We start from the raw sequence: 15,959 nt of genomic DNA, 5'->3' as shown, positions 1-15,959 counted from the left end.
AACGCTGTGCTCTACATTTACTCTCTTAAGAAAATCAGGCAAGCTTTCAAATTAAGAAATTGAAAATAATACTACGAAACAGCATCTGTGAGAATAACTCAACTGAGCATAACACAGGCAAGGAAAAGGGCAAGAATTTTACATAAATACACCTGAGTTCTGCCACTGTGACCTCCTAGGCAGGGAGGTAACTAATCCATTTTGAAAATGTTATGTTCCTATCCAGTGCATCACTTGGCTAAAATTTCATATGCAACTGAGATGACAGGAGAACAGAAAAAAAATAAACCTTTCACATTTTAGCTTTTTTTGCAGTCATTGCTATTTTTTACCATCCTAAGTGTTACACAGACATTAGAGGAGTAAACAAAGTGAACTATGGTATCTTGGTATCTCTTGTTTGATAAAAGCACTTGCAAGTTTCTGACAATTCTATTACCACCATTAAAGGGCACACACAGACTGAAAAAAGAAACTAAAAAACGATGATTGACTAAGTTTCTAACTAGCTTTTATGAGGAAGTCCAGTTTGCTACAGAAAATATAGTTCTTTTCAGCTCACACTGCTTCCCATACTCAGCTCTTCCTCACCTTTGATTAATACTGACATCTATCTAAGTTGTGTAACTTACAAACCATCATCACTACAAATACAGGGGATTTTGGAAAGCAATTTAAATGATCAGCAGTATTTATTGCAAATCAGCTTCTCTCTTTTACCATTTACAGGTGGACAGCAAAACTAAACAAACATGAAGAAAAAAAAAACATCCATGAGACAAAACTGGTTTAATTAAAACTGTAAAGGAAAACAATATGCAGGAATAAAAAACTCCAGATACATAGCACTGATTAATTATGAAGCTGTTGCTGATCTTGGAAAAGCATTTGCGAATCCATGACCAAACATTCAGCCTTAAATTCTGAGGGCAAGGGAGGGAACAGCCACAACCTACCAAGTCCTTCTTCACTACTGCACATAAAACTGTACTACTTGATATATTTTTCCATGAACTTTTTGTGAAACTCTGATCGTAGAGTATCATTGACGAATCTTTTGTCCTTTTTTGTTTCGTCTATCCCCTTGGCACAGTTCTTGAAGACAACATCATCATCCCACCTGAAAACAGAAGTTTTTAATTTCAGTAAGCTTGCATGAAAATTAAGTGAAATATACAAAAACATATAAATGGAGTTTGACCCTCTTACAGAACAACTAGTCATTAGGATTAGATTTTAGTCTTTCAGAAAAGATGATCTATTTTTCTACCCCAAGCCATCTCCTACACACTTGTGACAAGATCTGAGGAAGGAAACAGAAACCAGCTACAGTGCTAGCACTTTCTGACTCTGAACAGTGAGAGTCAGCAAGGGGATGGGTGTCACTGAACAGACTGCACAGTACCTCCTTTTAACTTTGAAGTTTGCCTGAGGCTGTGCTGGCCCAGTGAGGTTCAGCAGTGGGTTACCACTCAGGATGTTCTCCATTCGAATCCTCTCTTCTTCGGCCTTTTGCTCTTGTTCCTGAGAACCAGAAATGGATATATTATTTTTCTAGGCCACTTTTCTCCTCTAGTTGGTAGAGATACACATTATTTAGCTTTGAACATTCACACAGATGGAGCTTTAATTCTTAGCTCAGATTTTTCAGAGTGTTTGGCACTTGCATATGAGGAGATTAAGGACAGAAGCAGAGATACTCTACAGAGCTTGACTTTGCTAATAAACTGTCAAACTAGCAACACTCATATCGGCTCTACTTAGCTCTGATGCACCATCAAATATTCAGGTAAATTCTAGCTTTACCACATACATATTTATTATATTAAAAACTCTTTATCCTCATGAGAAAAGACAACACATCATAAAATATTCAGCAGGCAGAAGAAAACATACAGCATATTGAAACTTCTTTATTTTCAGCAGCTGTTTGGATTTTACAACTACAACTTCCCTAGGGACCAATTAAAAAGAATATTGAGAGCCTCACCACAGTGAAATGAACAGAGGATGTCATAAGACTATTTAAGAGTTTCAATATTAAGAAGCAGACAAATTTTCTTGTCCTTGTACTGTCAAATGCATATAACTCAAGCCTAAGTGAAGCAATGCACTACAAGTAACACAAAGTAATTTCACTGCCCACACTTTCAAACTCTATTAGCACATCTAGTGACTTAAATGTTTTCAGACTTCAAAATTAATGTTTAATATTAATTTTACATATTTTTCCACAAGCTTCCACAAATGTTGCAGGGAGTGTTCTTTGATGAAAGAACTAGCAGGGAAAGAAAGTAATTCTTTAAATTAGGATGACTAAGTAGGTTTCCTACTCTGAATTATGGTGTGAAGACACTGGTTAAAAAATGAACTGAAACCTCATTAGCACTGCAGGAGAATCAAACCATGGCTTTTAAAAATTATATAAATTAAAAACAAAGAGATTATGAGGTCAGGGTTTTTCCCCAGGCTGGGGAAAAAAAAAAAAACCTGAAGAAAATTAATTGCTGAGAACTTCTACAGGATGTCAAGAGAGGAAGCAGTTTCCTTGCTGTTGGATTATACAAGGTTTAAATGCGAAACTTGAAGCTGACGCTAGCAGAGTTCCCTAGCTTCAAACATTTAATCAATACTAAGTTATTTATTATTACCTTAGATTTACTATATTTTTCCATTAAATTGATCAGATATGTGAAATTTTGGATGGGTGCCCTGTCTCTTGAAGTGTTTAGGGCTGGACAGAGTTAGGCTGTTAAGTGTTAGGCTGGACTGAGCTCTGAGCAATCTGGTCTAGTGGAAGGTGTCCATGCCCACAGCAAGGGGGTTGGAAGGAGATGACCTTTAAGGTCCCTTCCAACCCAAATCATTCTGTGATTCTATGAAATTTTCTTTTTAAATACCTCAGCTTTCTTAAGAACGTGGATTTAATGTACACACAAATAGCAGATGATGCACGGTCACTGGTAAAGATTTTACTTTTCAAAATCTACTCAAGTTTTATTATGAAAAAACACCTACCATTACACTGCTTCTCACAAAATCTAGAACCAGCTGCAATTAACTGCTAGTGGGATGGGAAAAGCTCCCCAGATAGGAGTAAATCCCATTTACTGCAGTCTGTTGCCATGTGTTCCCACCAGAAGTCCAGCAGCCCTCAGATGGGTACATTGCTCAAAAGCAAAGCACAGCTTCAGGACAAGCCCTGTAATGCCCTTATTAAAATATATGCCTTGGAAAAACTTGCTCTTTCCTGCTACTGTATCCATGGAGCTTTAACACAAACCACAACAATTAGAAGGTATTAACACAAATCAATTGAGGTTTTGAATTTTCAAACAGCTCTAAATCTAAAATTTGCAGTCCAACTTCTGTTATTATCACCCCAGTAAGTAAGGAAACGTGGAGAACAAAAATATTTGATATGGAACAGCAATTTCCTCCCATGTTAGAAATATAAACTCAAATTATACTTTTCACTGTGGATCAGAGACAAGAAATGTATGCAGCTGCTTAAGCACGGAATGCCAGCCTTTGATTTACCATCTTCTTTCCACATAACATGGAACAGCCAAGAGCCATGAAATCCCATTTACTGCAGTCTGTTGCCATGTGTTCCCACCAGAAGTCCAGCAGCCCTCAGATTGTTGTACAGCACATGCATGCAAAGCACTGCTTTGAAACCAAGCAAAATCCTGGATACTGGAACAAGCAAAAACCCAGTACTGATCTTCAGGTACCTCCCAGGAGGTGATCAGGTACTCCTTATGACCATTAGCAAATTTACAGCTGGATGCAAGCCTGTGAAGTTTTCTCTGTGTTGTCCAAAATGAGGTGGGCTCTGCACCACTAACTTTAATCTTCAGTGCTCCATTAAAAGTGAGGCTTTGAAAACACAACAGGCCAGGAAAAAACACTGAGAGCAAATGAAAAGGCTACAAACCAAAAAATTCCTAATCAAGAGAAGGCAGCACTACTAAGACCATTGTAAGAAATTAACAGTCCTCTATTGAAAAATGGCTCTGTGGAGAGAACTTGTTCCAAGCTTCTATATGCAAACAGATGCAGCAGTTTCTCTTTTTGGTGCTGGAGTCCAGGTGAACTCTTCTGAAGGTGGCAGGTACAGCATGGCACAGTCTTATCCTCCAAGACATTAACTTCAGCCACCATCCAAAGTCACTGAACCTGTGCATCATGCATTACCTTATCTGAGGCAGACATTACTAATTTGGTTTGGGTTTTTATGATGCATGAAAATGCATCCACACACCGCTGACATGCAGAGAACTACAATGCATTTCACATCAATTTTTTTAGTGGTCAAAAACCAACTGGAGTCAGCCAGCACCTCTTCAGGAGGAACTGCAGTTCCTCCTGCCTCCCTTTCCCCATTTCAGATTTAATCTCATCAATTCCTACAAAGCTGACAATTCCAGCACTCTCCACCATGCATGAAGAGAAGCAAAAAGCACTCAGTCATTTGAATGGGAAATATTCAGAATAATGAGAGAAAGATAAAGCCAATATTAAGAATCATAAAAAATAGGCATACAGTACTCCCATGTACTTCCTACACACAGATGCACATTCTAATTTTCTATACTAAGATTTCAAAAAAGACATGTTACACATCACCCTAACCTTTATCTGCTTTGACATAAGCCACATGATATCCTTCAGCCTCAATCAGTCTGACATAGTTTGATTTCTAATAACAAAGAAAAGCATTAAGTGACAAAATGTGGTGATAGAAAAAAAACCAAAGCTGAAATAACACTTTTAAGAAGTACTACAAGCACTAGTGTAAGACTAAAAGAGGGATTTAGCTCTGGATTAAGACACCAACAGCTAGACATGGTCCCATAGGCACCTGAGCTCACATCTTGGCAGATGTGAGTGCACAGGATACAAGAGGGAGCCAAGACTGCTTTTAGAGCTCACACTAAATTACTGCTCACACTAAATTATGACACAGGAGACCAACTACACTCTAGGCTCTACTGACTGCATCTCCACTGCACCACCATGCAGGCTACGAGACACAACTTTTACATTGGCCCCAACAACTTGGCCTTTTGTGCTCAACTGAATTCTGTCTACAGCTGATTATTGCTAGCAAAAAAACTGCATTGACTTAAGTCAACTACAGTTGCAGGGGACTGGGAAGTGGCAGATAAAACAAGTGGTAGAGGCAATCTTGGGAATTTCTTTCCTTGGCATATCTGTTTCTGACTGCAAAGGAAAGAAAAACATCGTTACCATGTTTATTTTGAGCATAGTTCCTACCCTTAGCATAGAGCAAGATTACTTTTACAGAAAGTGCTGAAATTCCCCAAATGACTCCATTGTATATAAGTTAGTTATCCTACTCAGTTTTTATAGATGTCGAGCAGCTTAAAGAAAACCTGAAATACCCAATCTCACCAAAGACTGAAAAAAAGTTTAAAAATATAAATTGCATAACCTGATTTAAATGCTAATTTTTGAATAACAAACTATGACAGCACTGCCTTTAGCAGCAGGGAATGAAATTCAAGAATGCATAGACACACCCTGTTATCTGACCCTGTGCAAGTTACTAACTGTGCAACACAGAGATTCAAATAATTAATTGGAACTTCAAAAACAAAGAGCACCAAGTAATCACAATGGCAGTGTCCACACACAGCTTTGTTGTGATTTTGTCCACAAGGAAAGGGATGTTATCACCAGTTCTTGTCAAGGTTTAAGTGTTCCTGGTATGTCTCAAACACTGAATGAAGAAACATACTCTGCCATGTGCTTTTGCTCTTGACTGAAATTTTCTTAATCACTGATTTGATCTTCTAGTTTTAGTCAGACCCTTGAGATTTAAAGTGAAAATGTTAAAAGCTATCAAGACTCATTTTCTGATGTTTTATTTGAAACCCTGTGACATGGCTAAAACAGGGGGCAGAGCTAAGATTTAGTCTGACCACCAGTAAAGTAATATATTCAGTTACAGAGAAACTTGGTGAAATAAAACTGTTAGAAAACAAACTGAAAACTTTTTCTGCTCTCAGCTAAGCAAAGAACGACTGGATATTAAAACAGGTTTGCCAGAACTGCACACATACATTCAGCTGCTCACTGGTTTGAAGTTTCTTTTTATTACTTCAACTTACTTTCTAAGGAAGCACTTGAAATCTGAAAAACAAGAGCACCTGTAAAGCTTAATTTAGAATATTGAAATGTTTCCTGAAACCTATCCGTGGATGGTTAACGCAGACACCAATTTAGTGTATGTACAGTATTATACAGACCTAGAATAATTCCACAGAAAGGGCATTCAAAACTAGAATTTCCTGGTCAGCTTAGTGTCTACTAGAAACAATCCGAGATTACAATTGTAGAGGAAACATCAAGAGGACTCCCATGCTCAAACAATTTTTAAAAAACATTCATAGTATTTATTTAATAATTCTACATAACTTCAGGGAATAAAGCATTTTGAGACGTTAACAAGCTTTGAGAGGAACTGGTCATTTGACTGACAGGCTATTAGAATCTCTTAATATTAATATTGTCAAAATTAGATTTAGAGGATTTCTATGGAAATTGGTGTTGCCCATAAGGGAAGTTAACAGAGAACAGGACACCACATAAAAAGCAGACTCTCATATTTTGTTTTTAACAGCTGTTTCAGCACAGATACATTTGGAAAGTTGCCTTTAATGGCAACTTAAATAAGTTAAGTTAACTTTGGTGTCTATTATTTAAGTTGCCATTAAAGGAGAACTTTAATGGCAACTTAAATAATGGACACCAAAGTTATGAGTGAAGACTATTAACAAAAATACAGTTTACTCTAAATGAACTCTCAGAAGTAATCAAAATAACTGAAGTATCAGAGAAAAAAATCTACATTTGGCACAGGTTTGGGATATATTACAGTAGTTTACCCACTTAACCTTGTTAAGACCCTGGGATGTTCCAAGAAGATGACAAGAAGAGACACATTAATGTCTGTGTAACAATGGGGTTAGAGAATGATGATCAGTGTGAAGAGAGAACAGGTATTCACTCCACAGTTTCTCTTTGCCTGGCCACTGGCTTATCCATGTTGTCTACTGTGGACAGCAGCATTTCAGCAGGTAAAGCATTTCTGTACATGGATTTCGATTAACAGCAACTGCACAGCTAAGACTTTACATGAGATGCTATCCTGAAGTCATCTGAATTATTAATACAAGGTTACTTACAAAATTAGGTCTAAATTATGGCTTGCAGTACATTGTAACATGAAATAACATGCACCTTAATGGAAAAGGATTTTATGTAAAATAACTCTAAAAAGCTTAGCCAGCAACATCTTATTCCAAAGCTGCGGAAAACAAGGCATAACCTAAACGGATTGCAGACTAAAGTGAACAAACGAAGACTTCTTTCCAAAGATGACCCTTACTCCTAAAGACTCTTTCCAAGGCTGTGGCCCACTCTGGCTTTTACTTTTTCCATCAAAATAGTCTTAGTTTCCTTTTCCCCAAAAAACCATAAGAAAATAAAATTCCAGGTACCTGTAGAGCACCCTCTATTTATTGAAGATGCCAATTTTAAAGAGAGACTAGCTGGGAACACTGTAGGTCTAGATTCTGACTGTGCAATAGTGGGCACTATTGCAAATAAATAACACAATTTTATTCACTATGCATGCAGCACTGGACATTACAAGCCCTGCTGCTGGGTGAGAGAACATCCATGAAAGTAACATACAACACCTGTAAGAGACAGCAAAACAAAACAAGAGCTATCCCAAATACTTTGTGGCTTTTAGCACCATCTAGTGACAAAATGAGAATTTCAGAGAGATTATGATATTCCTACTTTCCAGGCATGATAAAAGAAGCAAGCACTTAGTTATCTGAGCTGCAATTTACTATTATTTTCTAATGCAAGTTTTCTACACTGAAATGTGACAAGTTAAGCTGCCTAATCTTGATGCATAACTCCAACTATCAAGCAAAGTGGAAAATCCACACAGACCTACAATTTCATTTTAAGCACTGTGCAAGGACAAGTGAAGTCAAAATCTTTCCTACACATGGCTAAACTTAATTTGTAGTTTAGTACATTTCGCATAGAAATACATGGTCGAATTGCTGACAGTGTTTTTAAGTAATTTTTACCATGCTGTTACTACAAAAGACAAATTCATTGCTTCATGCTGTACCTCAAATGCCTAGATAAAGACACAAGAGATGCTTTCAGACATCCTTTTAATGCAGAAAACCTCTCACAGGCCAGATGGGCAATCAAGTAGCAACACTCTTGTACAGCACAATTTCTGCAATGAAGCAGCATGGTACAGCTTTTAGCCTTGCATACTATTTAAGTGTAAAACTGCAGAGCTCACTTGTTTTACAGGCCTTCTGGATTCTAAAGGTAAATTTTTATATTGTTAGGCAAGAACAGGCTCACAACTACAATGCTGCCAACAGCAGTTACAACATTATCCTCTCCTAGCTGTTCCTAGTGTCTGCTGGAAGCTCAGCCCTGTTCACTGCCAGCTAAGCATTCATGAAAAACACTAACCTATGAATGTGTATGTTAACCTATAGGAAAGCTTACAAGTACAGAGGCACTAAAACATGACATTGTCAGACCAGACTTTGATTAGTCTCCTGATCAGCGTCTAATGTGTTTATTTAGCATGTTCTGAAAAAATACCTCAGATAAGTTTATATACAGGTGACAGGTGGGTTGGTTTTCTGACAGACTTTTTGATGGTTTGCGGTATTTGTTTTGTTTTATACTAATGGAGAGTATACTATAAAAACATAAAAAACCACTCCAGGTGAAGGAACCAAAGTTTCACAAAAGCACTAAAATTATTTAAGCCCTACTCAAAACCAGAAAGCGCTTAGTAAAAGCAGATGAGGGAATGCTGCACATACCCACTACTTCTGTTGCACCACCAGAGGAGAGTGTTTCAGCAGTGCAGATGAAATACCTGGACTCTAAACTCTGCTGCAATACAATAATGTTAGAACCAGTACCCAATACCAACCTAAAACCTGGTAAGTTTGACAACACAAACTACTCCCAGAAATTAGTCCAAACTCCAAAGTCCAATCAATAGTTAGGAATCTTGCTAATGCACTCCACACCAACAATCCCTCTTACACCAAGGACCACTAGCATAGGATTGAGTCCCACTCACAGGAAAACATCTGTAACTACAGGGACTTTCCTCCCCTTTCAAGGGCAGAACATGGTGTAGAGACAGAGATTATAGAGAGGTATGAAAGCTACATGTGAATGGAGTCTCCCAGTTCTGAAAAGACTACTGTCTTTTCTGTTTTGCAGAGACAATTTTCAAATTAATTTGTCTGTGTATAATCACATGAAAATAGTTCTGGTCTTACAGTTCAAACTGGAGCTCCTTGCAGCACCAAAGCTGTAAAAGGACAACTACTGTATAAAACCTGCAGCCATAAGAAGCAGCACCAAAAAGCACGCATTTTTATTTCATAAATTAAAATAGTATTTCTTGTTTCATAAAAGCTAGTTAACAAACTCAATTACACTGGATTTCATGCAGCTCACTAATGCCACTATATCCTTTGGTATAATAGCTGAGTGCAGAGGACTTACACATGAAATCAAGATTATCTTGACTCACTGCCTGTACAAAGTGTAGGAAAAGGAAATAAAATGTTTCAGTGAGTAAAACACTCAGTATGTCTTATATAGAAAACAAATTCTTAATAATTATTAGACAGAAGAACAAATCCATCATATCTGAGAGGAGGTTTGAACAGCACTTTGTTTACCAGTTCTCACTCATGCCAAGTACTTAAGGCACATCAGTTTTAACAGACATCAGTTCACAAAAAACAAGTACTTTTAAATATGTGAGATTTTACCTTTCGAGCTTGTTCTTCAGCTCGTTCTTTCTTGATTTTTTCCAGTTCAGCCAGAAGGGCTGCAGTGTCATCATCATCACTGTCTTCCAAGTCCTCATCTTCATCATCTTCCTAATAGTAACAAATGGAAAGCAAGAATCAGCTTGCTCATTTCATTTAATAAAAAATGGCCCCGGGCTGCCCAACTAAGGCTACAATTTGCTGCTGGCTGATTTCTGAAATACTTGGGTAGCAACAAATACAATACAAATAGGGTTTTTGCTCTTTTATAGTAAAGTCAAGAGAAAAATATGTTTATGCTTTTGGGATGACTGCAATTAAAAATGCTATGTAACTGACAGACTCTAGAGACTAGGTGTCCTCAGTCACTCTTCAATCATTGTGATACAAGTCATTATGTGTGCCTGATTAACCTGTCCAGTACTGCTGGGATCAAAACCCACAGGATTAAAAAACTCAGAGCTTATTGTCAAGCCTTTGAGTTAACTCCTATATGTCAGCAATAAGAAGCACAGTCAAAGGCAAGCACGGGTGCTTCCTGCAGACAGTCATTCGCAGCTATCTGAACAGTTCTACCCTTGGGGAATTCTTACTAAACCAGTGGTAATTCCCCATACTGTAAGTGGTATTTTCAGTTTCATGGATTTTTTGTGCTTTCCAGGAATACCATTACAGCATGGACCAGAATCCTCTGAACCACTCTGGACTTTCACCACAGTACAGAAGCTGTAAAAGGAAAATACGTTGGAAAATACTGTCTGAAATCTTTAGACAACCTAGAAGTACATATAGTATTAACAGCAAATCCTTAAGGCAGGGTAACAAAAGGGAAGAAGACAGAAAAGAAGATACATACATCAGTAAGAGGATCATCTGCATCAAGATTTGCAGCAGGAATCTGGTCTAGCCGAGGCTTCTTAGACACAGAAGATGATGTTGTATGTTCTATGGTGTAAAAGTAAAAACAAAAAGTATCTAAGTCATGTCATTTAACAGCATCTAGTGTCAGAAAGCAAAAATCTTCACAATTTGTCTTGCATTAGAGTAAGAGAAACAAGCTTATGCTTACTTTCCCCTCACTTCTCAGTTTTAATGTCCACGTTAATTCCTCCCACTAGGAAGCCTCAAGAGCAGCAATAACATCCCAACACTCATAGTTTGGCCTCCAGAAGTTTTTTTAAGTCATTATTATTGACATTATTATTAATCAGAAAAAAAAATCCATAAAAAACAGAAGTGGAGAAATATCCTTATTACAAATATCCAGCTGGAGGGTTCCCATTTAGGATGATCCCAAAGCATTACTGTTGGCTAGTTTGGTCCAAACCACATCTACTTTTTTCTGTGAATTTGAAAGCCATGCAATAGCTTCACAGCTAAACCCAAAGTACAAGAAGCTGTACTTAAATACTAAAAATGAGTATTTCTCAAAAGGCTCTTCGATTTTGTTATTACTTCACCATATGTGAAAAGAATAGCATGCTTTCAAACAGATTTATTGTTACACTGGTGCTGTAACAGCAGAAAATGAATCATTACTCTTTCTCCTTCCTGTCTTGCTTGTCCAAGTACAAAAAAAAAGTCCTTTATTAGCTGTACACACTTGTTGCCAATTCATTACAATTAAACTGTATCAGCTGGGCACGCTTTTCTACGGGCTGGCCTAGATTTCTGCTAGCATGAAGCCAGCATGAAAGCCAGTGGACATTCCCTTGCAGGTCAATAGCTCTGAACTATCAGGCCAATACCTTAAATTCTACTCTCATGACATGCTGTCTGCAACTGCAAACTTCTTACAACACCACATTTCATGCAAGAGCAATGTTTCACAAAGGAGTTAAGATTTTTGTTTCTTAGTTTTTACCTCTGGTTGGTCTGTCTCTGTTCTTTTCTCTGGCAGCAACTCGTTCTCTCTCCTCCAACTCCCTTCTGAAATCACGGTTACGCACCTCTTCAGGAGCATCCTGAGTGGTCTGTCTAAAACAACAAACAGGAAGAAAGCCTGGAGTTTGACACTCTGCAGCTGGGGACAAGCTTTTCATGGAGGTCACTAAATCCTGGGCTGAACAGGTAAGGACAGGAACAAGAGCTGGGTTCCATGTACACTTATGTTATTCTCTCTTCAGCAGAGCCCTCCTGTGTGTGTATGCATTGCACACACAGACCTGCCACGCCACACACCCCTGCTCCTCCTGGTGGCTCTTGAATGGATGAAAAGACCCTGCTTAAACTCCTACAAAACTGGATGGTAACATCTGTCTGTATTTCATTAGGTTGAAATATTCTGTTCTCCAGCAGTCCAATCCCAGTGTCCTAGGAGACATCTACAAACATCATGGTCACCTTTCTTCATTGTTTTACCACCCAAAGTTGCTGCTGGAAACCCAATCTCTAAGGATTACAGGTAAAACCAAGACTAGAACATCCTTTCATGAACCTTTTCTTCTCCCTGAGCACAGACCATGATCAATAATAAAAAGTTGGGACAACAGGCAAAACACCTTGTAAATACATGTGACCCCTCTTTTATACAACAACACACCAGTGAACTACACATATCTGAGCCAGATTAAATTCCACCTAGAAGCTGCTGAAATTTTTGTGGATATCTTGAAAAGAACTAGTGAATAAAAACAAGCACCTCTCTCTGAACCCAGTGCTGGAAGTAAGAGTGCCTGCAAGAAACCCAGACGTGAGCCATTATAAACACATTGTGTGCACAGCCTGTCTTTATGATGAAGCCTTTAATTTGCTTTTGTAATTAAAAAACTGAATTTGGAATCCCTGTTAGAGCTGCAAAATCTCCCCAAACTCTGTGCCGTGCAAACAAGCATGAGTGAATTGAAACACTGGACTTTTCCTGCAGTGATGCAGACCTGGCAATTTAACACAGACAACTTTTTATTACATATTTGGGAGGAAGAAGAGAAGACACTTGATGCCCCCTCCATCTCTCCCTCTCACATAAAAGGAGGGATTTAAAACATGTATTGTATATTCCTGTCCCCACAGACTACTTCCAAAGCTACAGACTGGTGTTCCAAACCTCACTTTTTTCTACAAAACAAACCACCAGAAATATTCCCCATAACAACCAAACACATTTGGCAGCACTTTTTGTGTTGTTTGTTTTGGTATTCTCCAAAACACTCAGCTCCCTTATGAATACATATTCTTGAAAATAAAAGGGGGAGGAGGGAAGAGGTGGCAGGGTAAATATCTATACAAAAAAGAGCAAAAGTAAAACCTTACCAGATATTTCATTGACAAGTGTAACATCGATTACATAAAATGAGCATTTTTATATTGACACATTTAATTTAAATTCTATCATACTGACTCTAGGTTTTATTTACTCTTTCAAAAAGAAAAAAAAAATTATTATGTATTTCAGACATAGGAAAATATTCCTGAGATCACATTATCTTTCTCACTGTCTTCTCCCAGGACCTGCAGCTTAACATCAGCTCTTCCAACACATCCCACTACCTGAGTGCTATTCCATGGCTCCCCTGCCTCCTCTCAATATCCTTACACATTTGCCAAATACATGATGTGGTTTTCCAGCTTTCAAGATGTGCTCAACTTCATTTCTCTCATCCCAACCTGCTCTGCAAGTGACAGTACTCCATGTGGCTCAGCCACAATACCAACTTACTTTCCACTTCACTGCCCAAGAAGTTCAGTCTCCAATGTTCATCTTCTGATAATTCATGTACATAAACAGCAACAAATTATCACTAAAATTAAACCTCCCCAAATCACCTGCAATGCATTTGAACTGAAAAGCTCTGCTTTTGAGACTTTCACTTTTAGCCCACTTGTTCAGCACTCCTGCACAATCTCTGGACCTTGCTCAGTGTCAAGCACATCAATACGTATTGAGAAAATTTTAAGACTACCACTCATAACAAAACAGTCATTCCCAGCCTGCTTTGCCCTGACACTCAAAAAATGATACTAACCTGTATTTGATTTTAGTATGAGAAGGAAGATCTCTGCTAGAATATTGTTTGGATAGCTGGCTTAAGTCTCCTTCACCTTTTCCTCTTCCTCCTCTTGCAGGTTCAAATGTTGGCCTGGCTGCTGTCGTCATCTTCACTCCTACAGAATCAAGGGATGAAACAAGTTGTTACTACAATTCACAGGGTAAGACACTCATTAGGACCTACTCTGCTCCTGGAACTGTAGAAGCAGTGACAAGGCCCAGTGGTAACACATAGCTGGTATACCAGCTGTCACTCAGCTCATGATCCTCAAAGTTTAAGTAGCATTTCATTGAGAGAATCTATTCTGGTTTCGCAACAGAGTCTTGTCCAATATGCTTGGGAAATGATACATAGACTCTAATTCAGTATGAAGCTACATTTGTAAAGTAAGTAACACCAGCCAGGAACTGATCTCCCATCCTCAAAGCAAGCAGTACAGTCTGGTAATTAAACTCCTTCCCCTCCTGAAAAACCACCCTCAAGAACGACTGCCTACTGGGCTGAGCCCTTCATCACTCCCCAGAGCACTCCTGGCTCATAGAGACCACAGCATGCCTAGGATGATGCTGATCATTAACCACTCATGAACACCAGGCAACACAAACAAAGTGCAAAGAAAAAAAGCTTGGATAATGGGAAAAATTGTCACCAACTCTTCCCCAGAAACCGCAGGAACCCAGCACATCATAAAAACCAAACCGGCGGATGCCCAAATTTCTACTATCAGCTCTTCTGTGCATGAGAGTGAAACAGGCTCCAACCAGCCACAGGCACCCTGGGAGCACACACTGTGTTCAGCACTGCCTGACAGGCCCTGGAGACCCTGCAAGCCCAAACCAAACTTATTTTGTTAGTTTGTCACTCTGAATGAGACCACAAAATACCCAACTTCAGCATCAAAATGATAATATAACGTGTGGCTCAAAGTAACATCCCATCAGGCAGAACAGTTACTGCCACTGAATTACTACTCAAAAAACAAAATTAACAGAGGGAAACATCTTTAAAAAGAAGTGAGATGGTAACTAGCCTTGGCTTGTTTAATCAAGGACAGCTGTCACTTTTCAGTGATGCTGTACCAGTCAGCTGAAGATCAGTGAGCTATTTTAGATCTCTTGGCACACATTCTGCCAGACCCATGATTCAAGAAAGTCACTTGTTCCCATAACTTATCTGTGCTAATTATGTGTAATAGGGGGATCCATGAAATCAGGTGAAGAACAAGATCTGGTGTGGCTGCAGTAGTTTCAGGAAGCATCTGGAAAGCATCCCTGCTTCTCTTAGGTTACAGAATTAACCAGGTTGGAAAAGACCTCTAAGTTGAGTTCAACCTGTGACTGAATATAGCCTTGTCAACTAGACCAGGGCACTAAGTGCCAAAATCCAGTCTTTCCTTAAACACCTCGAGGGATAACGGCACCACTACCCTTGGGCAGCTCATTCCAATGTCCAATCACTCCTTCGGTGAAGAAATTCTTCCTAATGCCCAACCCAAACCCCCGCTGGCACAACTTCAGGTCACTTCCTCTTGTCCTGGGACAAGAGGCCAACCAACTGGCTCCAGCCTCCTTCCAGGTACTTGTAGAAAGCGATGAAGTTCCCCTGAGCCTCCTCTTCTCCAGGATAAACAACAGCAGCTGCCCCAGCCGCTCCTCACAGGACTAAGTCAGTCTAGATTCAATTTGGCCTTCAAAGACCCAGACTCAACCTTAAACCTCTCGGATTTCAGAAATACCTGAAGAAGCCTCTTTAGCACTACCAGGAGCTGTCGGCCAAGAGGGAATGACCGAGCTCGGCCTACAGCCGGATTGCCTTGGCCTTGCCGGGCTGAGCCCTGACCGGGGGATCCAAATCGCAGCGTCAGGCCCGGCCGCAGCCCGGCCCCTCGCCAAGCCCGCCTCCCCCCCGACCCCCCCTGCCCCAGAGCCGTCTTTGCACCTTCAGACCCCTCCCGCAGCCTCCCTGCCGCTTTCCCGGGCACTCACAGCGCAGCCTCTTCCGCCCTGCACAGCCGAACCCTACACCTCCACCATAACTCCGCCAGGCACCCACAATGCCCCGCGGCGGGCCATAGACGCGGGAGCGCTGA

General features: G+C 39.6%; 1 protein-coding gene across 1 annotated transcript; it reads right to left on the bottom strand.

Annotated features, from left to right (window-relative positions):
- Positions 1–673: 673 nt before the first annotated feature.
- On the bottom strand, positions 674–15,959 carry CWC15 (CWC15 spliceosome associated protein homolog). The gene is made up of 7 exons (XM_036386605.2): positions 15,856–15,959; positions 13,847–13,985; positions 11,746–11,858; positions 10,738–10,826; positions 9,882–9,992; positions 1,406–1,524; positions 674–1,120 (listed from the first exon to the last, which is right to left on the bottom strand). The coding sequence occupies exons 2-7, from the start codon at positions 13,975–13,977 to the stop codon at positions 991–993; spliced, it is 693 nt and encodes a 230-aa protein (XP_036242498.1). The 5' UTR covers positions 13,978–13,985; positions 15,856–15,959; the 3' UTR covers positions 674–990.

Source organism: Molothrus ater, chromosome 2, assembly GCF_012460135.2.
Source record: "Molothrus ater isolate BHLD 08-10-18 breed brown headed cowbird chromosome 2, BPBGC_Mater_1.1, whole genome shotgun sequence".
In the NCBI taxonomy this organism is placed as follows: Eukaryota; Metazoa; Chordata; class Aves; order Passeriformes; family Icteridae; genus Molothrus; species Molothrus ater.
The sequence above is the reverse complement of the archived record's forward strand: the minus strand, read 5'-3'. Positions and strand labels throughout refer to the sequence as shown.